The 21,861-nt window shown below is 41.1% G+C and overlaps 2 protein-coding genes across 11 annotated transcripts; both read right to left on the reverse strand.

Annotated features, from left to right (window-relative positions):
- Nucleotides 1–845: 845 nt before the first annotated feature.
- On the reverse strand, nucleotides 846–12,117 carry LOC113136995 (AN1-type zinc finger protein 3-like). 10 transcript variants are annotated; one of them, XM_026318241.1, is made up of 8 exons: nucleotides 11,807–12,117; nucleotides 9,774–9,843; nucleotides 9,077–9,167; nucleotides 7,567–7,607; nucleotides 5,555–5,746; nucleotides 4,887–4,952; nucleotides 4,628–4,798; nucleotides 846–3,657 (listed from the first exon to the last, which is right to left on the reverse strand). In XM_026318241.1, the coding sequence occupies exons 3-8, from the start codon at nucleotides 9,145–9,147 to the stop codon at nucleotides 3,503–3,505; spliced, it is 696 nt and encodes a 231-aa protein (XP_026174026.1). In that variant the 5' UTR covers nucleotides 9,148–9,167; nucleotides 9,774–9,843; nucleotides 11,807–12,117; the 3' UTR covers nucleotides 846–3,502. The 10 variants fall into 10 exon arrangements, with proteins under 10 accessions (XP_026174026.1, XP_026174025.1, XP_026174023.1 ...); XM_026318240.1 differs by having other exon boundaries at nucleotides 11,763–12,117; XM_026318238.1 differs by having other exon boundaries at nucleotides 11,598–12,117.
- A 397-nt stretch (nucleotides 12,118–12,514) lies between these two features.
- Nucleotides 12,515–21,407, reverse strand: btbd9 (BTB (POZ) domain containing 9). Its single transcript, XM_026318914.1, has 11 exons — nucleotides 21,263–21,407; nucleotides 20,731–20,939; nucleotides 19,699–20,062; nucleotides 18,973–19,240; nucleotides 18,596–18,815; nucleotides 18,278–18,397; nucleotides 17,400–17,509; nucleotides 16,958–17,147; nucleotides 16,384–16,491; nucleotides 15,754–15,832; nucleotides 12,515–15,460 (listed from the first exon to the last, which is right to left on the reverse strand). Exons 2-11 carry the CDS (start codon nucleotides 20,913–20,915, stop codon nucleotides 15,269–15,271), a joined length of 1,836 nt encoding a protein of 611 aa, XP_026174699.1. The 5' UTR covers nucleotides 20,916–20,939; nucleotides 21,263–21,407; the 3' UTR covers nucleotides 12,515–15,268.
- Between the last annotated feature and the right edge of the window lie 454 nt (nucleotides 21,408–21,861).

Raw genomic sequence — 21,861 nt, forward strand, 5'->3', positions numbered from 1 at the left:
CAACAACCGCTGAATTATTCTGGGGCTTTCAGCTGTGTCACATGGTCTTCAAGCCCTCACAGTACAGCCCTTCAGTCCAACGTTTAGGTTCCTTTAATGAGTATTTTAATGATTAGTGGTAGAGGTGAGTGATAAGTGCTAAGTTTAGTATCACCATCATTACCTGAATAGAGTTTCATGACCATTAAATGATAATATTTTTATGATGTGCATGTTAAACTCCAGGACAGATTTTAATTAAAATCTTTAGGAAAATGGGAAGCTTTTTTACTTACTATAATGAACTGCTTTTCTTTGTTAAAACGAGAACGTTTTTCTCCTTGAAATGAGATATGTGCAAGATTGCTTTTTTTTTTCTTCTGATGCAAGATGTGAAAGGAGCGTTGGTGTTTGCACAGGCATGTCTACTCTGAATGTAAAACTGAAAGTAAAGTATCAATCCCAGGACTCTAGTTTCGACCAGTATCGATATCGATACTGTCAACGTTTGGATCGGTATGGCAATTTAACACTGGTGATGGCAACTCTACTGCCTAATGAGGCTTTCTGAGACTTCATGTTCATTGTGTTGCTAATACTTCTTTACAGTACTTTTACTTTAGTATAATTTTAATTGCAAGGCACTGAGTGTGTCTCGAGTGTAGTACCGCTTCAGATACTTGGAGCTCTCATTTTGAGCTAATCTTTTAGTGAGCATTTAATTTAATCACACAGAAATAATCTATGGCAGTTTAAGATCATGACGTTAATTGTGGATGATAGTCTGGTGATTAATAATGAACTCTGCATGAGTTTAAGAGAGAAAACAAATATTAATATGAAAAAACAAATTAACACACACTACATCCTCTAATCCAGTTTATTTTCCTCAGCAGAAAATGGAACACGATAAAATTAAAAGGAGAAAATAGGACAGAATTATGTTCTTGCTTTATTATACATTTAACTAAATATGCCACTCTATGCTAGGGTGTAAGTAACTCAAACCGATATAAGGTTAAATAATTTTTTTCTTTAAAAGGTACAGAAAGATATTGAATTTCTTCCATTTCTCATTAGCACTCAAGAAAGGAACAGGTTTTTCAAAATATCAAAATAAGAACCAGCCACGACATTCCTCCAAACTCCCTTTATCTTTTGCTGGGTTCTCATGGAGATTATGGAGAGTGGGGGAGAAGTGAAGGAGAGAAGAAACAATAACTCGTGCATGAGAATTAGCATAGTTAAGTGGTGTCTGGTTAAAAGGGCTCTCCACCTGAATCAACTTTTAGGAAGTTATTTTGCAAAAAGAAAAAAAAAAAAAAGTTTTTTATTTTCTCGCCACTTTTCAAATTGAACAGTAGTTTTTCCATCATCACACTGTGCTTTGTGTGATGCTGCAAAGTACAATGGGGAGTCCGGCAACTGAATTAAACAAAGTGTAAAATGCACTTAGAATATGTGCCAGCATTCACAAATAAACAACAAACCCAAAGAAGAAAATGCCAGCTTCTGCAATACCACAGAGAAAAAGTTGATTTTGGTAGAACACCCCTTTTAGGAGAACAAGGAAGAGAGGTGTGTAACTGAACAATATGCACAGCACAAAGTCCAAGCAGTCAGACTGTGTAGGCTGATTAAGAGCAGGTCAGAAACAATGACAAACAATGACAAATCAAAAACCTATGAGCAAAGGGAAAACCACTCAATTTGAGAATTCACGTTATTCCTGCAGCCAAAACCAGCTGAGGCGTCATTAGACGCTGGAGAGCAGCAACAGTTTGAATCTATGATGTCAGTAGATGTGCAACCTCAACAGGGTCCAGCAGAAAAAAAAAAAAAAATGCAACAGATGCCAAGGAATTTTAAAATCATGTTCCCTCATACATCTGATAAACACATGAATAAATTCATTGCAATATTGGACTGAGGAGAACCAATCACAGTTGGTTAACTTGCAGAAGTGGTGAGTTAGCCAGCCATGTTGAGAACTTACTAACATTTGGCTGGTGTTTCTTAATAACCTTTGGGTTATAACAGCTTGAACCTACTTTTGGTTTGTTTCTCAGCTTTAAAACCAGCTCTCACTTGTGCTCTGTATCAATATGACATCACTGATTTAAACTCTGGGACAAACCCATCTCTCTACCATTTAGTTAAAGCTCACTAGCATTAAAGATGCCCTTAAGCTCTAATAATTAAAGAATTTTGATATATTCAATCAGAAAATGAACAAATACTACCCACAAACACAAAATAGGAAATTACAGAAACTACTTAAAGGGTAGCATGTAATTAAATTCTTTCTGATCATCTACAATTGTAGAGACACTATAATGAAATTATATATATATATTTTTTAAACTAGTACATGGTGTTTGGCGAAGAACGCTTCACTTGAATACAAAAATTCAGTTGTATTTCCCTTTATGTATCAAGAACAGTACCTCTCAAACTGAAAAGGGGGGAGGCAAAGAGGGAGAAAAGGATCTGCTACACAGAGGATCATCTGAGTGACTCTTGTCCATTAGTGTGGTTTTTATTTATTTTTTTTTTATATTTCTTTGCATTTTCTTTTTGTCAACAGTCCACGTGAGCAGAGGCAGGGATTAGCTGTATTGACCTCCACGACACCATGTTAAAAAAAAACAAAACAAATCATGACAGTATCCTTTGGACTGCCTGATGTTATCAAATGAGTGATAAGCTCAAACCTGCACAAATACACTGTTGCTCGCACCATACACAAGCAAAACACAGTTAGTGATGCCGTGCATGGACCTAAGCGTTGGAAGAAAGAAAAAGAAATAACAGAAAAGGTGGGGTTACAGATTTGATGCTCCAGCTCCTTGATGACGACCTGAGGAGTGGTCGTGGGATAGAGCAGGACCCTTCACCCGCAACCAACAAATGGAAAAAAGAAGGAAGAAACAAAACACAATACCTCTGTCAAATGAGAATCCAAGCGGATCAGTTCAGCTGAACGCTACAACAGTTTTTCTTCCATAACTTTTTGTACTGAAAAAAAGGAGCGTGAGCTAAGAGGAGGAAACTGTGGCGAGAAACAGCGGAGCTGTGCACGATGTACGACTGACTGGATCCATCTCTGTGGCTTCTTCTGGAGACGAGGGTGGGCTTAAGGCTGTGTGTGTATGTGTGTATATGTGTGTGTGTGTGTGAACATGCGATACTGAACATGGCTCCACAGAACAGCCACCAGGCCCCCTGCTGGCCCTGAGCGGCCTCGTCCAGAGCCAAGTCCAAACAGACGCTCTAGGCAGGAAATCAGGACATCAACAGGGCAGCGTCAAGCTCAGATCCAGAATCGTCAGGTCAGATGCAGGATGTTACAACCATGCTCCCTCCCCTCCTCCTGTTATTCCCTCCCCCCTCCCCCTCCCTCCCCTGTCCACCCATCACCCCATTAGTCATTACTCCTCGTTCTCCTTCCACTTTCACCTCCTCGTCCTCTTTGTAAGCGCCTCATCTCTAACTGGTTGGCTGGTGGTCACGGTGTGGCCAATCAAGAGCACTCCTCCCCAATGCGTTGGCACGAACGGCCCACCTTGCGGTCCAGTTTCACCATCTTGAGGACAGCCTCCTCACGCCCGCGGCCCAGATGGTCGAACAGACAGTCGTGCTGCTCGGGTAGACGGTGCCGCATGCAGAACACATAGCCTGGTAAGAAACAGAAACAAAGTGGTGAGGGAGCAAGTGACCCCGATAAATTGCTGGAACGGTTGTTCCTACTTTGCATGGGAGAAAATATCCCAGCAGGCCAGTATGAAGAGAAAGTCTTGCAAAAATAGACAAAAGTTTTAATTTTACAGAATAAAATGCAGCTCTGAGTATTGTCCATAATATGATCTGTAGATTCTAATGATTCAAAAAAGGTGCTATATTAAACAAATATCAAAATTTACATTTAACTCAGGGTCTACTTATTGGCTTGTATCCCAAAGCTTTCTAAATATAATGGGGACACAACTGAGATTTAATTCTGTCGGTATGAGCATTGAAACGTCACATAAATACAGTGCTTTATTTTATGTGAGTGGCGTAACAGTGGGTTTCAAAATGCTTTGCTATTTCATGAGTGCAGTGCGTATTTAGAGGTCACATGAATTTTATATTCATGCACTCAGTGGTCTGATGCAGGGAGCCACATGTCACACAGATGACGGTTTATTAAAGCCTCATGTATCACTAACTGACATACATCTAAAGTTTAGTCTCCTGCATTAAATGTAATACCTAATGAATTTCAGAAATCATTCTTTGGTTCCTCAATGTTTAAAAATAAAAATTTGCTCAGTGTTACTCAAAAAAAAAAAAACTCCCATCAAACCTGAAAATTCTAACATTTAACATTTAATAACTTATTGTGAAGTGGATTAAAACAATTGTTAGGTTGGGTGGAACTTTAATTTTTGATGAAGTGACCATGAAACATTTTAAAAATAAGAATCAATCCTCAATCTAAATGAGGTTTCAGCTTTTCAGCTGAATTGTAAAACTATAATTTGTTGCTTGACACATTTTTAACCACAGTTGACATCTTTAGTAAAAAGTGCTATTGAGGAAGCGTGCACATCCTTTCGGGTCATGATGACATGTGACAAATTCACCCTGAATTGTTCGTACTGACCACAGCGACAGGAGCCCAGTTCCTGCTGCACCAGCTCTAGCTTGGTTTGGCAGCGATAGCAGCGCCGACGGTTCTTCTGCTTGGGCGTCCCCCGGGCTTCATCGCTGCTCCCTTCCTTCGTGTCTGTTCGTGACCGTTTCTCTGGCGTTGCCTCGCTCTCTGAGCCGAAGGCTGAAAACAAATGGCAGGATTAAGAGTTAGCGCTCAAAGTGGGACAGGTCACATTGAGCTACTGGCAGGAAGAAGAGGCTGACTGCACCTGACTCCCGCGGACGTTTTGTGGGTGTGCAGAGTGTGCCTTGGGCTGTTTCTGTGGACGACACGCCTGTAGATGGAAATGAGGATAGGTGTGAGACAGAATGTGACTATAATACATCTTCATAGCCAGGCTCAAATACAGTAGTAACAAAATACTACATGTACTAAATGTATTATGTATGAACCTTTAAGAAAAAAAACAATCAACAAACCAAAGAGGTTTTCCAAAATAGCTCAACTGAAAGCGAAAACGGCTAACTTCCTTTTGTAGCAGCTCTAAAGGACTTTTCAAATCAATTTGAAAAATAAGACACGATCTCAGTGAAATCTGTGTGAAACGTATACTCTCTGCTGTGTATTGTACATCTTACTCTGCAGGTGAGGTCCATGTGCGTCTGTGCCATGTGTCACTTTCCCCTGGGGCATTACTATTTTTGTTGCAATGTGTTTAAAAGCTAAAATCTTTCATTGCGATGCTACTACTGTGACGATGGAAGATATAGACGGCAGCAGAGCAACATTTGTGCCTGTAGCACTGGTCCAGCCTGAGACATTATACTACTAGAGGAGGCTGTTAGCGTTTTAGCTGACCTACATTAGACCGACAATGCTTGTTTTTTGTTTCCTTCTTGTTTCCTTGTTGGGTATGAAACCATCAGATGTTTTTACCTTCCCTTGTGCTGGAAAATGTGGGTGAGGGCTCTTCGGCTGACGCCTGCTCGGAGCTAGGGGGCGGCGACGACAATAGGGACTGGCTACTGCTACTGCTGGTCTCGCTACTGAAAATGGGTGACTGGCTACTCCCAGTGCTTTGGATAGGCTTGGAGGTGCAGTCCTCCCCTGGCTGCTTCTTCTGGATGTCTGTGGTCAAGGACAGGGAGCAAGTGAGAGAAACATAAAAATAGAATAGGGAAACAGATATAGACAAAGAGGAAGAGAAGAAAGAAGAGATGACTTTGAGTCAAAAAACAACACAAACCTCCACACATCAAACCTCCTGTTATACTTAAGTACGGAGATTTCAAGTCTTTAGAAATGAATCTGTGGTATGTGTAGCCATACAAAGACCAGTCCAGTGCTTTGGTCAGTTATTTGTATAGGTTGCTAACATGTGACAGGTGTCCTGTCAGACTTTGCCGTTTTTGTTAATGCAGACACACATTGTAAACTGTAGGACTTCCTCATATAAAACCAGGGCTCATCTGAATCTGTCAGTTTTATATGATATCTTTAACAAGAGTCCTGGGAAATTCTGATGGGCGTTTTTCACCATTTCCACATTTTACAGATCAAAAGATTTACTGATATAATGAGAAAGCAACCAGGAGTGGATCCAGTAGTGAAAATAATCGTTAGCAGTAAAACAGTTTGCAGCTGATTTTCAACTTCAAGATGTTCAATATTTCAGGCACTGCATGCACCAACCTCAAAAGTTTTCCAGGCACCCCCTTTTGCTCGATAGCGTTAGCACATGACTATTAAGTTACCTTTGCCAACTGAAACATAATTTGATAAGAGAATGACATGATCCCCTCAGACGTCTGAGCTGCCCTTCGGACCCCTGTACAGAATGATAATCTTCTACCTTATCGATCCATGATGATAATGTCTTTGCTCTTTCCCCTCCAGGGAAGGTGAGGAAGGTCAGCCTAGATTTTACTTTCTCCACCACATGTGGGCTAACCCAATTCTGCTCAGCCTCCATACTCATGTGTACTGAGTCTATTCTGAGCGTTAATGCCGTCTGTGATGCTAGACTCAAAGCGGGGCCCTTAGGTCCTCGCTGTCTGCCATACTCACTGGTTTCCATGGCTACCGACAGGGCTGCAGAGCACCCTCAACCCTCCTGAACAAGACTGGAGGAGTTATTGAGAAAACTTCATGTAGACACTGTCAAACTTTAATTGGATGTTTTTCTTTGTCAGACACTTGTCACACTGTGAATAAACAGGGAGTTTCATAACAAAATGCTGAACGCAGCAACTAGACTGAGATTCATTAGTGTGTCTTCCAAATGTTCCACTGATTCTGCCCTTAAAACACAGCGACCCTATACACTAAGATTTATATATATATATATATATATACACACACATATATATATTAAAAAGCTGCTGCGTGCACAATCAACAGCTGAGCCTTTGCTATGGATACTGCATTCATTGCTTTATATCACTTTTCAAGACCTTTCAAGAGTTAGCGAATAAATGGATGGATGGATGGATGGACGGACCTGTGCATCTCAGATTTAGTGCAGTGTCATTTGAACAGACTGAATTTTAGAACAGGACAGGAGATGCCAAATGACAGCTGGTCAACTGCCACAGAACAAGGGAACAATTATCACACACTAATAATTTGGCCTGTGATTATCGCCCACCTTTGTAAAATCATTTCATATTTAACTTTAGTTGCACACTGAAGAAAAAAAAAACACTCCAAAGCCATGAACACACCATATGGTAAGAATAATTACTCTGCTGTCAGTGGAAAATGAGGAAGCTTCAGTTGCAGAGAATGTACCTCAGGTGGAAAAAGATCAATTTTGGTCATGTTGACAACTGTTTTGACTTGTGACTTTGTGTTATTGCTTCTGATCCCTCTTCTGCTGAATGCTATGCAGGTGTTGACCTGGATTTTAAAAAACTGCCGTCAAACACTGTGTGTGGAGGAAGACTTACCAGCAAAACATTTGGAGCAGAGGTTCATGGTTTTACTGGACCTGAGGAGAGAGGAAGGATGTAAATGTAAATGACTTTCTCAGACACCACAGATTCATTTCTACTTTCCACAATGTAAACTTCTTCTGTTATGACCCCAAAGTAAAAGACCATGGCATCAGATATTAGACAAACATTAATTTGAAGGAGATTTTAATTTGTCTGCATATTTTTTAAAAATGAGACGCTTCCATCCGTTCCATCTGTCTGGTACACTCACCATAGCCTGCCAGCATTAAACTCAACAGCTGAAGCCGATAAAGGCCAACTAAAGATGACAACACGCAGCAGAGTATGAGAAGTCCTAAAATGGCCACTGTACCTTAGAAGTTTAGCTACTCCACATTCATGTCTTGAGGATGTGTAATGAACACAGGTTTCATTTTAAGAGTCATGAGGCCCGTCAGTCACTGGATTCAGTAACTTAGCCTAATTAGAAAATTTAACAAAAATAGTCACCTTAAAATATTTATGTCACAGTGAGACGCCGCCTGAGTGAAGTGAAAGCACAGTGGTAACGTTTGTACAGGCATGTTTTATCTCTCCCTCACTTTCTGGAGCTCTCTTTAACGTTCATTCCACCACAATGCAAGGTTGAGCCTTTTCTGTGAGCTGCTGCAGGTCCGCTCAATAGTACAGACACTGGAACTCCGTAGTGTGTTCAGGTCATTGTTCCTGCAGGAACTATTTGATTGATGCAGACAGACAAGTCTGCACAGTCTGTTTTCACCTTCATCAAGGAGGTGACATTTTTCACCCGACAGAAATGCTGCATCTGCGTGTCAACATATTCCAATATCTATAAACGGATGAAATCTGGTGAACAGACAGGCCTTGGGCAAAACAACAAGTGATTAGATTTCAGTTGTGACCCCAATTATACTAAAGGAGATGCAACTTAGAATGATGCTTCTACCACATCGTCCACACCCCTTTAATAATATGAGGTGGGGAGAACGTTAGAATCGATAATTCAATCCACCTTTGACCACTGACTCGAGAACTGAGCAGAACCAACAAGCTGTCTGACAAAATGTGAAGAAAAAAATGAACAGGAGAGGCTTCAAACCACAGCATTAGACACTGTACCTATTGAACTGGAAACAAGCTGAAAGTGCAAATCCTGACAGAGAGAAAGCAAGAAGATAATGCCAAAGTGGTTCTCACATCATCAGATCGAACTGATCACATGGGTCTCTGTACCTTTTATATTTCTACATTTGTCCCGGTGTTACAGCTGCATATTAGGAGAAAGTTCAAATAATGTATTCAAATGTCTTCTTTCATCGCACTGACGTGCCATGTAATTACCCTAAGCCTATTTCCTACCAACACTTATTTTATGTTCCTACAGATGCTCGTCTCTGTACATGCATAAAGTCCAAAAAGTTGCATTAACTGCAAATCTTTACCCCACAGGAAACATTTCATATATTTTCTTCTTGACTTAAGTCAGCATTTTTCCTCTTACTGTCCATTCATGCTACCTCCAAGCGTCGCTTCATGTTGCAAAACAGAATTGAACGGCAGAATCCAGTCCATTTTCTTCCAATACTGTACATCTGTGGCCACATAAAGTTTAGAGGTTAGTTCAACCACATTTAGACACGTGCACTTTTTCCTATTGACGACATCCTCTCCATGGGTCGTATGACATCTAAGGATGATAAAACTCAAAAACACTGTTACTGTACATTTCATATCCTTTGCGAAATAAAACTTGTCATTGCTAGTTTTCTGACAATGAAACTGCGTAACAGCATCAAACTCCTAAAGTTTGAATTCCCTGTTTCACAAGATAAAACCAAATACACGAGGCAGAATAAATGAAATCCATCGACACAGACAAAAATTTCCAGCGGCTCCGCTATTCAGTATCCCCATGCAATACGAAGCTAACAGACAATTTTGTATCAGCATCACTGTTTAATAAAGCCTTAATGTTCCAATAAGCCAGATTAGAAACTGAGACTCATTTATCTAAGAGGTATTACAGAGTATCCCATCCCATTCAAATAATACTCCAGCTGGGAGATGGCAATGTTTGATTATGCTCATGGAAAAACCAGTTTAAATATCATGTTGAGGTGCTTTAAACACATTTGGTTCATCTGATAGCAACACAAAACAAACATGGATAAGACGAACGTAGAAAACCAGCCACTAACCTTGGGCCCCCAAGAGGACCGATGTGGGACTGTGAGTATTTTCATTATTCCTGTCACTCTTATATACAGGCTATGATCCAATATTGCAGCCAATTGCACGCACACACACACACACGCGCGCACACACACACATACACACATATTTTATATACACACAGTTAAAAACACCCACATGTATGTTAGCCAATACAGAACTGTCATGTCTGATCACATTTAAAAAACATCTTATCAGTACATATTTGTCCATCCAGACAGCTCTGACAAGTTTGTTTTACAACTGTGTGTACTTGCACTAACAGTCTACAACCTGGTTTAAGACTCCACAATCTCCCCTTGGGGAATCAGTAAAGTACTTTGTCTGTCTCTCTATCGATCTGTCTACTTTGCTATAGAGTGCCAGAGGTTACCGGGTTTACTAGTCACACCAGGTGATTTCACTGATTAGCACTAATTCACCTGGTGCAGTCAGACAGTAGAATTAAAAACCTGCATATTATAAACACACGATGTTATTTGTAATATGAACCCTTTTGACTTTTTTTTAGTCTTAGTGGAAATGTCGAATAATTGTCACACAAATTAAACTTTACTTATAATAATAAGTAATACTTTGAAGTAATACAAATACTTGTACTTGCAGTGAAACCTTACAATGAATCGACTGTAACTTTGTCTAAGGGGCTTGAAGTTGACCCAGTAGTGAATTCAGCCCTTCAAAATGCAAAGCTGGAACCTCGCTGAGGATTTTTTTTAAAGAGGCCTTGAGTTTCAGTGACATGTGTGAGGAGCCTGTGTGAGACAGTAGCCCCCCAGGCCAGGTGTTATTCTGAGCCAAACACACACCTGCTGCCATTTGTGTCACCTGACATTGACAGGTGGGTTACTGGTCCCAGTTTGCTGACTGGACACCACAAAATGAAAAAGACAAAACTGAAGGCTGGAGTGAGTGGAAGTGGGGGTGGTGGTGGTGGGGGGTTATTGATAATGATCAGTAACGTTATTGATAAACCAGATGACCTTTCTGCTCACACAACATTCAGCACTAACATCACTGCAAGGAAAGCCCTACAGGGGTTAACGGTGTGGCTATTGTGCCCAGCAATGCGATGACAGCAGCCTGAGCACACTTTGTGTTGTTCTGCTGCCCTGGTGTGGCTGACGGCCCTAAAAGGAGAAGCGGTCGGTCACGTTTGAGTGTCGCTGTGAAATCGATTACAGGTTGGATGTGGTCATTCTTCTCTGTGGGCCAACACAGGAGACACCAGTGAATCACATCCGGTATGCAACACACACTCACCACTTGACAAGAGCGATGATTTTAACAAATAAATAAATAAATAAAGGTGTAAAATAAATGTAAAGCAGGTTTCTCAGTCTCAGCCCTGCTCAGCTCCAAACCAAAGCAACGTGTTCGTCGTTTTTCATTGCTGCTTCTCTTCGAGGTGATCCAAGAAAACAGGGTTTGAAAAGGAACCTGCCGGCAATAAATCATTTTCTATCTCGGGTACGTCACCTCCCGGGTTGGGAAACTGCCTTAAACACGACACAAGCACCATAAAAATGACCCCCGTGACCTGAGACGACGAAAGTGTGTGTGTTTTTTTTTTTTTTTAAAGCTTGGAAACCAGCGGAAATGTGAGCGGGTTTGAAGCTAGCAGGTTTATTTATTAGCTAACTTCCCAACCCCCCACCCTCGGCCTGCACAACAGAATAACAACAATGGGTTTGGACTAGTTCAACCCGCTGAGCCCTTTTCACTCCGATTTACTTTTCGCTTCAACACAGCGGGTTTGGTTTAGGTTATATACCAGGTTCAAGACTTACCCCCAAAATCCACAGGGACACCGGGGAGGTAGACTCGGGGGTTTGCTTCGTTCACTGGTGTCTCCCATGACTTCCAACAAAAACCGATATGGAAACGCGAGGCTGGGGATGAGTCCGGGGCCTGGTCGTTCAATGAGCCAAAAAAAAACCCGATCCAACACTCACGCTAGACAATGAGATAAATGTCCTCCGTGTGTTAAAGTCCAAACCTGGGTGGAGAAAGATGGCGAGCTGGTCCCGTTTCGGCCCCAAAAACCTTCCGTTAAGCGGAACAAACGGCTCCGTTTGAACGGGAATAACCGAACGGCACTCAAAGCAATCAGCTGGACGTTCGGACGTTACGACCGACGAGCGAAAAGAGGGGTGTCCTTGTGTTTCACTCGACAGTAAAAAGCTTAGAAAAACCCCCAGATGTCCATCGATACGGGTCAAACACAATTATGGCGATGTTAATGGCGTGGGAGGACACAAGAAGAGAAAAGATAAATAGATTGAATAAGGCCTTCCCCTCTTTAACAGTTTAGGACCACCCCTATTCACACGTCGCTAGTGCGAGGTATGCTGGGCCGGAAACGCGTCCATCAAACCAGAAATGTCAATACTGCCTAATGAAACGAAGAGACTTAAACATGCGACGTTACACGACCACAATCCCAATAAAAACCACGAAGATAAAGTTTCTGGTTTCTGTATTCGCTTAATATGAAAACAAAGAGAGAATGTACGAGTTTGACTGTGTGGTTTCATCACGGGCTTTGCTGTAATCCGACTTATCTGATTACAGTAAGGACTTAACTTTGTAAGACATCTGTAAGGAAAAACAAAATCAACTCGACTAAGATTACATCAAGATTATCTCACACACCGAGAGGGACAATGCTGACTTGTAACTTAAATAAATCAAATTCAATGCACAGTTGTTGGAAGAGACAGTTTGTATTTCAAGATGTTGTAAAAGGGACTGAACAGTATAACACTCCACATGGCTGCGGAGTGAAACCTGTTTTTATTAGTTTGGTTACTCCAGAATTGGTTCTTTTGAGCAGTGTACACGGATATAAACACAACCTTATCACATCGTGGTTTCATACAGCTGAAATGGCAAACGTGTTGGAAAACAGCTGCCTATTTACACTTCAAGCAGGCACAAGCTATATTACCATTCATTCAGAGTTGTGTTTCAGGTGATCTAATTAAAAGTCCAATATTTACTCGCCTTTTAGCTCTAACTTGGTCTGCACCAACTCCTGAGGCATATATCTTGCACAAGATAGTCACCGACTTTGTTTGCCTGACTTCTGGTGCCAGAAAAGTAGCATATAGTGGGATTATTGGACAGTTTTCTGTAAATAGCTGCCTGCTCCAACTGGATATGGCACTGATGAGAGCATAGAGAGTCAACAGTAAAGTTACAGGCTGTAAAACCAAAACAATAAACTAGAAGAAGGGTTTTCAAAGTACACATTGTTTGAATATTATGTGCCACGTAAACAGTAAACATGAACTGGAAAACGTAATAATTAGGTAATAATCCTTGAGTTGGCGTTACACCCCTATTTTGTCCCTATGTTGTGCTTTCAGTGGCGGATACAGTATAATCTAACAAATTCACACTTAAATTACCACAAAAGCCACTTTGTGAACCTGGAGGTCTCTCGCCCCATGAGGCCCTGGGGCCTGTTAGCAGTTAGCCACTATGCCCATCAAAAAAACAGTACGACGTTCACTCTGTGGGCCAGTTACTGTATTATAGACAAAACTCTCAAAAGTACACAGAACCTAAGATTGCACTAGGCTATTCCAATATAATGGTCATCAGTTTGACAGGTGAACTCTGGTATTCAAACAGATGAGTTTACTCTCCATAACCTCTGATTCTAAATGTTTTCGCTTTCACTGTTCTGGCCAAAAACCCATTGTTGCTGTTCCTAGAGGTTGGAACAAACATGGCGATTATTTGAGCAACAGAAATGACAAAAATACTATTTGAACTTCAAATTTAGAGGTTTTTAGAAATCCAGTGGCAATGCAACAACTCGTAGATCAGCATGACACATCAGCTCTGGACAGAGCCCCCGCAGGGCGTCAGTGCCTGGAGCATGAAGAATGCACATTGACTAATCAAAGACCACTGCTGGTCTATCACAGGAGCTCTCTAGTCTAAACAGAGGAAAGATCACTGTATTGCCTGTATCAAAGACCTCCACTGTGTTGCAAGCACACGGGTGTGATATAGCAACAAACATTAATAATGTCAGCTGTTTACATAATCACAGTTTTGACAATGTATTGAACAAGAGGCAGAGAAATACAATCACACGTAACTAACATATATATATTAAGTAAAACTATGCACATAAATAAAGTTAGATGGAGGATTGGGGGAATGTTCTCTCCCATTACAGTATAACCTATACAAAGCCCTAATTCGGTTCTCTGGTTAGGTATTAAGGAAGACTTCAAATCTTCTAAATGTAGACAGGGATGACTAAAGAAGGCTCATGGAAATATCAGTGGGTCGCACAGGGTTATTAGGTATTTTAACATCAAACAAAGACCTTTTTAAAGACAACTCAAAAGTGCAACATCAGGACGCAAGAAACTTACAGGGCCACAGCACTGATAGCTTAATTTAAAACACAGAAGACAACTGAAACCTGACAGATTCAAGAGCGAGGAAGTTTTTCACTTAATTTAACATACAAACAGAAAGACTCCAAATCCAGCACGGTAGTACTGTACTTCACTCAGGAGACCCAAGCTGCAACCTTTATTTCTGTATATTTGAGGAAAATAAAGTGCTGGTTGCAGCTGTTTATATATTTCTTCCCTATGCATGTAGAATCTGGTCCAAAACCCAATTTTTACAACCTAATTGATTTCCCCAATCCTTTGTGCTAAACTATTCAAGTGCTTCAATACAAAATGGAGACCCTTAATGAAATCTAGGTTTGAGTCAGGTTTTCTTGAGGTATGAATTTTAACTGAAAAAGTCACACCAGACCACAGATTTTGGGTTCCATGTGTGAAAGCCTGTCAACAAATAAGAGCTTTTACTTAATATGCTAATTCATAATTGTTTTATATTCTATTTGCATATAAATGCCACAGAACGCAACAGCTCTGCAGCTTTGGCAAACCTTTCAAAAGTTAATTCCAAATGTTGAAAAATACTTTACCACTCTGTTAGCATCATGGTATGAAAAGTGAGGAGTTTTTTTTTTTTTAAATTGCTTGTTTAAGGATATTTTTTGGAAATATTAACTTGTAAAATTCAGATAGTGCCCCCCAGGTCTTAATGGTCTTTGGTGGTACAGTATAACCACATTTCAGAGTGTGCCTCATCTTTGGAGGCATAAAGATTCCCCCAGGATGATTCTGAAGGGATCAAATTTAGCAGCTAAAAAGTACCTTCACAATAATGTAGGAACCAGTGGATGTAATCCCTAACTTTCAGCTTCAAAACTGGTGGGATTAGAGCCCTAAATGCTGCTGCTACAAATATACCAGTCTCTAATGTTGCACTTATGACAAGACCATGGGTTATGACAATAAGACAATCGCTTTAGCAGCGTTGTAGCAGTGCAGTCAGGATGTCGAAGGCTGTGCAAAATGGCTTTCTGAGGTCTCCCTTTCTCTCAACACCTTCCAACAAGGGGGCAAATGCTCTCTTAATGATGGGACTGTGATGAAGACGAGGAGGACGAGGGCTGGGAGGGCAGCAGACTGTGTGTGCGTGATGGTCGTTGGGGTCGCGACAACTGGGAGGTGGTCCCAGAATCAGATGAGTCCGGGCCGGGACTTCCTTCATGTACCTCTATGTCGAGCTGGGCCGGACATTCGAAATGAACACAGTGGAACACCTGCAGGGAGATCAGTCAAACAAGGAGACATCACCACTACGCACAAGAATCTGTGTATTTAAAATCTACATTCAGTTTAGGAACTGTTATTCTTCTGTTGATCCAACTGTATATTAAAAGAGTTGGTTTACCCAGAGATTTTTGTAAAGTGCCTAACACTGTGGCATAAAAGGGACATGGTCTGATATAAACAGGGGCCATCAACACACATTAACACAAATTTAGTTACTAATGTCTGAGTTTGTTTCTTGAACCAATAAAAAGAAACAAGCTTTAATAAACAGTGTTTTCACCTCATTAGCAGTGTTGTGTGTTCCAACAATACGGATGAAAGAAGCAGGCTGATTATCAAACTTCAGGGTCTGCCATGATCTGCAAGAGTAAAAAAAAAACATTCTGAGGATGTTTCTGTTTACATTATGTCTGCTGTGATTACATTTTCCTAACAAGACCATAATTATTGTACACAGCCTTCAACTGAAAGGTTTTCTCTTACCGATTTGACATTAAGCCTGAAATCTTAAGCTCCCCAAAGCTTATAATTTAGTCTACATTCCTACCCAGTCATTCAAACACACGTCTGCCAAGAATGATGACTATCAATAACTGTAGCTGCATTATTAATAAGCATTATTTCAATCATCACTCAGTCATTATCAGACCAGGCTGCTTATTTCCTCAGAGAGGAACCAGCAGTTCAAGGAGTCTTTGTTCCTTTGCTGGTATAAAGTTCATAGTTTAGCCAAGTGATTTTAACACCAAAAAAGTAATTCAAAGATATGTTTTCAAATTAAAGATACTCTTTATTCAGCTTTAGTTATTAACTCACTAAGCTGTAAATAATGCCATGGAAGAAATAGGAACGCTGGGAATGAACCAAGGTGTGGTAAACAAAGCAACAAGAGAGGAAACAGGAGCCTCACCGACATGCCACCCTGGTGCGGTCAACCACCTTCGTCCACTGCTGCTGATTGGTGGACACTTCGATATAGTAACTATATGAGCGCTCATCACAGTCCCATAGTAACAGCCTGAACACACGAGATGAAATGGATTTGTATTTCAGCACCTTAGAACATGTTAATAATAACAGTGATGTGTGAATGCAGTTTTACAGACAGTTTCTGAGGTGTGTTCAGACGGCTGCATTCTGCAAACTCACCACTAGATGCTGCCAAATCTTTCACATTTTGCATATTGTACATTTACAATAATCACATTTATGACTAAACATAATTGGGTGATTATTTTCATTAATTCTAAAATCAAAATTAGGTAAATAACATGCAGGGGAAAATACAGCTGCAGTCACTTTTCATTTGACATACATGTTCATGTCCAAATACTCTGAAATGAAGCTACATGAATACGACAAAAAGTATTCTCATTTTACTGTTGGTTAAAGCAGATAAGCTTTGTATGATTTATTGCAGCTGACAACAATTTCTCCCTAAGCTGCTGATTTCTGGCTTCTCTCTGAACACTACTCAGATATACCTTAAGGATCCGACGGAGTAGGGCTGAGCCAGCTGGATGACGATGGCTCCAGAGCCCAGCTGATGGCAGGTGTAGCCAGAGTCCCAGTCATAGTTGCGTGTGTCACCATTGAGCAAGGCATTTCTGCTACGGCTCACACCCTCAATGACACTGGCACATGATGCAATGGTCGCCACATTCTCACCGGGCACTGCAGACATTAATATCAGGGTTACAAACCTCCTCTTCTTTTGTTTGCATGGCAGGAATTTAACTACTTGCACTTAGCCAGAATAAAGTGAATGCAAACGTAAGAGGTTTTAAATATCTACATTACAGTCATCACAAGATTAGCAGAGTAAAGATTAGCAGAGCTCAGATGTAATGTAAGTAATACTATGGTACCTAAGGAGTGTACTAACTGGGAACAGTGTGAATATAGTTCAGACTCTGTACAACTTACCCACAAGGCCATTCTCCAGGGTGAATGGTCTATTGGTGAACATGCATTCAAAAGCCACAAGGTGGAAAACCTTGTTGACTGTGTTGTGTGTTCCCACAATGCGAATGTACCTGAGACACAAAGAGCAACATCAGATCTGAGAAAACACTGATTTCCAGCTTCACACAGATATTTCATTTACACAACAGTAAATGTTTATGATCCAGACTCACTGTGTTATGGACACAGACAGTGTATAGACTATATTCTTAGCTGAGGATGATGTGTAGTATTGAAATGGGAAAAGAGACACAGGTATCTTACTCATAAAAGCTTAGAATTAGTAAAGGCTGGTCTTGAGCCATAAACTAATATCCAACTGGAATTGTGATTTTCTCCTGAAGTAAACTGCTACAGAGAAAATCGCTCCAAGGAGAAAGCAAAACAACACACTTCATGCTTGGCAGGATGAGACACTCAGGTTGTGCTGTGGAGCCGGTTAAGTCTATACAGTTAGTAACAAAACCCACTTTCAAATATTTGTGTGGTTTGGAAACACTAAGAATATAAACCAAATCAACAACAGGAGACAATCTTTGGTCCCTTCCCCCAAAAGACAAGCCCTTCATGCTGGGCAAAAATTACAGAGATGGAATCATATGTTGTTTTGACTAGTCCTGTCGCCACAATCTCCAGCTGGGCAAGACGGCAGAACACCAACATATGTTGAAATACTTGTGAGTACATGTGTTTCATATTTTTGAGTGCTGGTTTTCCTATAAACAGGCAGCATGAACATCGAGAAAATGCCACAAACTTTTCCACAACAGCTTGGGCCAAGGAATACCATAAATCTGTTGGTGAATAAACTGGGAGCCAAATGGTTTGGATTAGTTTACCTGCAAACTCGTGGTGTGAAGTACAGATCCTGCCAAGAGCGGCAGAGGTACTTAGAATGGTCCACAACACGCACCCAGTCCAGCTCATCCATAGATACCTCGATATAGTAGGAGTAAGACCTTAAATAATCCAGAATCATATTTTGAATCAGTAAATGAGCCACCTCAAACTCTATTTGTAATGATACAGCACAAAAATCCCTAAATGAGGTTCCTTAAAAATTATATTCAGGTTTCTTAGTGTGCCTACAAACAAAACAATCATGTCATTTTAAACTCTGGTATGCTAGATAGCAGGGTAAAACAAGCTAGACTTACCGACTGTCTCTGTCCCACAGCAGGAGGCGGATGTGGTTGATAATAGACGACTGGCCCAGTTTGACCTGAATCCCAGCCCTGCCATCCTCCTCGATGGGATGTCTGGAGAAGCCGTGATCCAGGTCGTAGTTCTGGGTGTCTCCGTCCAGCAGTGCTGACTTCAGTTCCCCTTTCACCACCTGAGCTCCATATTTCATGGTGGCAATGTTCTCCTCTGGGACTGAAATCCATGAAAAGCAAACAAATGTGTATGAACAGATAATATATGTGAAAAGAAAAAACAAGGAACCACAACACATTGCAGTATGATGTTTCATGCATTTCACATAAATAAGTAAATAAAGTGAGCCAACAGATAAACAAGGAAGACGACTAACTGAGCATTCCCCGGTAGTTAAGGTCCATGTTACGGCTCTCAGAGCGCGTCTTGATGGCATCCAGCAGGTCATCTGGGCTCAGCAGCCCTGACGGTCGAACAACATTCAGCATCTCTGTCAGGGTCATGAGTGGCAGCCGCACAGCCGACATCACTTCCTGTGTGTCAGAACCCTCCTCATGCTGCCGACACCAGCGGCACAAGGCCTGAAATATTTCCTTTTCACTAGCAGCAAACGAGTCCCGCCTGACAACAGTCAGAAGAGCAGTCTGCAAACAGAAGTATGTTAATCAATCATGTAAAACCAAAAAGACTTTTATTTGCTTGTCTTCCTGTAAAACTTGAAAAATAACTAATTTTAACACATTGGCTTAGCTGCAGCTGTACGGGTAATGGAACAAGATCAGACCAGCTGTGTTACAGCATGAAAAGTAGATTTAATTCATATCTGGACTGTTTCTGCCTTTAGCTTTACTAAAGTTACATCAAGTGACATAAGTTTTGTTATGAGTGAGTTTTGATGCACATATGCTCATATCTGCCACCAGAGGTCACCGTATCTCAGGTTTACAGTGCATTACAGGCACATGAGATATGTACTGTTGGGACTGTCCTAATATTTCTAAATGTGTTTCATGATATATAAAGTAAGTAAAGCTGCCCTGATGTAGCAATAAACCAGATATGATACTAGCTAAAATCATTCTGTGCTCCCACCACCCCTTACCTTGGACAGCATGAGGAAACCATCAGAGTTCAGGACTTCAGGTGCATGTCTGTCCATATAGGCACAACAGGCTGCACTGAGTGTGCTCAGAGAGTAGAGACTGGCCACATCGAAAACCAGGCACACGTTGTTCGTATGCAGGATGGTGCGGAGGAACTCAGAAGTGGAGTCCTCCAGTGGCTGCAGGCCATAGCGGTGAGCCAAGCCCAGGAAGTCCAGTAGCACCTCTTCCCGGGCAGAGCTGAGACTGGCCCGGCCCGTGTAGAGGTAGTGTAGCAGCATGGAGAAAGCTTCAGCTCGAGTCTCCTCTAAACACACCTCTGCCTGATGGTGGGACTCCTTCATCCCACCATACAGCAGGGCCCTAAAGGAGCCAGAAGAAGCGTTCATATTTTTTTTAACACATCTAATTGTCCTAATTGAATTTTTTCCATGATAATAAAAAAAATTCAGTTTTAGTCTTTGGTCTATCACAACAATCTCACAGACGTGGTGCGATACATTCTGAAAAATATTCTACATAATTAAAAACTGCAAAGGCAGACTAATGATTTTTTCAGCTCTACTTGAATAGTCAGGTGTTTGGATTTCAGTAGTTGTCAGGACAAGATGTGTTTATACTGTTGTATGTATAACACTTGGTAAGGTAGATGTTTTCTATTGTTTTAAAGTGAAAAAGAAATATATACAAAGCCTTTAGCAAACAGACTTAGCATATATATGTTAATGGACTCTTTCTTTCTTACAGATATTCAAAGATATCTGCTCTTCCCTCTATATGTACAGTGTTGATTGTGCCACTGGCTGACACACAAGCCCAAAGTATAACAGTCCACCCTGTGTGTCACAAATAGTGTATAAAAGTCCATGAAAGAAACTGTGACATTAGCAACTGAAGACATTCTCATGTTTTAGTGTCTGTTTGTTGCAGGGCTTGTTATTTCTATTATCCTCCTAAAACAACAAACGACGTAAACCTCTGCACGACGTAACAGCTGTAAGAAAACCCAGTCCACGTGTTTAGACATTTACCTGAAGTAGTGACACCGGGCTGCCAGGATGACCCGGTGCGCCGGGAACCGCTTCCCCTCCACGATGAAGGTGACATCGCTGTAATCCTCACCCAGAACCAGGGCGCCGAGCTGCTCCGACAGCAGGTGGATGTGGTCGATCTCTGACACGGAGGCCAGTGGGCGCAGAGGGTGGCTGTTACTCATGGTGGACAGATGCCACGGTCACATCTGGCACAGGAGGAAACACGACGGGGCGTTAAAGCTAATGCTACAAGCTAGCTTCAGTGCTATGAAACACAGCAGCAAGCGTTTTAAACCACCATTCACGTACAATGTCATTCAAAAGCGTGTTGTTCAAAGGTTAGTAAGACAAAACTCATGTGTGAGGCTGAAACACTCATCGCTGAGGATGAGATATCGATATTAACGCTAGCTAAAATCGGAGCTAGCTTATGTTGTTTACAGCCGCTGGTGTCCCGGATATTTGACGCCTGAACAAACGTTCGCTAATATTTTCTCTGTTCTCCGCCCATTCTGCGCCTTAAACTCACCGAGCAGCTCTCATCCACGCCTGTGCTCCAGTACTGATGATTTCTAAACTATATCTGTGGTTATTTTTCCCTCTGTGCGGGAAAATCCAGCAACTATTCACTAATCTTCAGACCAACGGAAATTAGAGCTGGGTCAACGAGTCAGTTCCGGTTCGCAGACAAGGCTTTCAAAATAATGGCTCATGTATATTTATTAGTGAATTTAAGCACAAGTGCGAAAAACCAAAAAATTACATGAACACACAACAGAAGAAAAGACATCTTTAATTTTACATGCAAGTATTTAATTGAATAAAGACACTGGCATATACATTGTATTTTGGACATTTTGCAAAAAATATATTTTAAATTGCATTAAGTAGAGCAAGACATGCTTTATTTTACATTATGTTGTTTTTTTTTCACTGAAAAACATGTTCACCACTGCAATAGCTGGTGCACGTATCAACTTTGACCAGCGGCAAACCAGTGGTATGTGGCAACTTAGACAATAGGAAAAGAAGATGAGGCCTCAGGAAGTTAAAGTTTATTTATGTGAAAACTGCACATAAATAAGCGTGTTTGTGGCAAAGCTTCTTCCCCTGTTCAGACACAGTTGA

This window comes from Mastacembelus armatus, chromosome 24, assembly GCF_900324485.2.
Source record: "Mastacembelus armatus chromosome 24, fMasArm1.2, whole genome shotgun sequence".
Taxonomy (NCBI): domain Eukaryota; kingdom Metazoa; phylum Chordata; class Actinopteri; order Synbranchiformes; family Mastacembelidae; genus Mastacembelus; species Mastacembelus armatus.

What these genes read in the sequence shown, in the direction of transcription:
- LOC113136995 (XM_026318236.1), bottom strand. Translation starts at nt 9,306, where the DNA reads ATGAAATGTACAGTAACAGTGTTTTTGAGTTTTATCATCCTTAGATGT. An exon ending in CTGCTCCAAATGTTTTGCTG is followed by an intron (nt 5,747 to 7,566) that starts GTAAGTCTTCCT and finishes CCTTGACCACAG; the next exon opens with ACATCCAGAAGAAGCAGCCA. An exon ending in ACTGGGCTCCTGTCGCTGTG is followed by an intron (nt 3,658 to 4,627) that starts GTCAGTACGAAC and finishes GTTTCTTACCAG; the next exon opens with GCTATGTGTTCTGCATGCGG.
- btbd9 (XM_026318914.1), bottom strand. Translation starts at nt 20,915, where the DNA reads ATGAGTAACAGCCACCCTCTGCGCCCACTGGCCTCCGTGTCAGAGATC. An exon ending in TACTCCGTCGGATCCTTAAG is followed by an intron (nt 16,492 to 16,957) that starts GTATATCTGAGT and finishes TCGTGTGTTCAG; the next exon opens with GCTGTTACTATGGGACTGTG. An exon ending in CACACAACACTGCTAATGAG is followed by an intron (nt 15,461 to 15,753) that starts GTGAAAACACTG and finishes ATCTCCCTGCAG; the next exon opens with GTGTTCCACTGTGTTCATTT.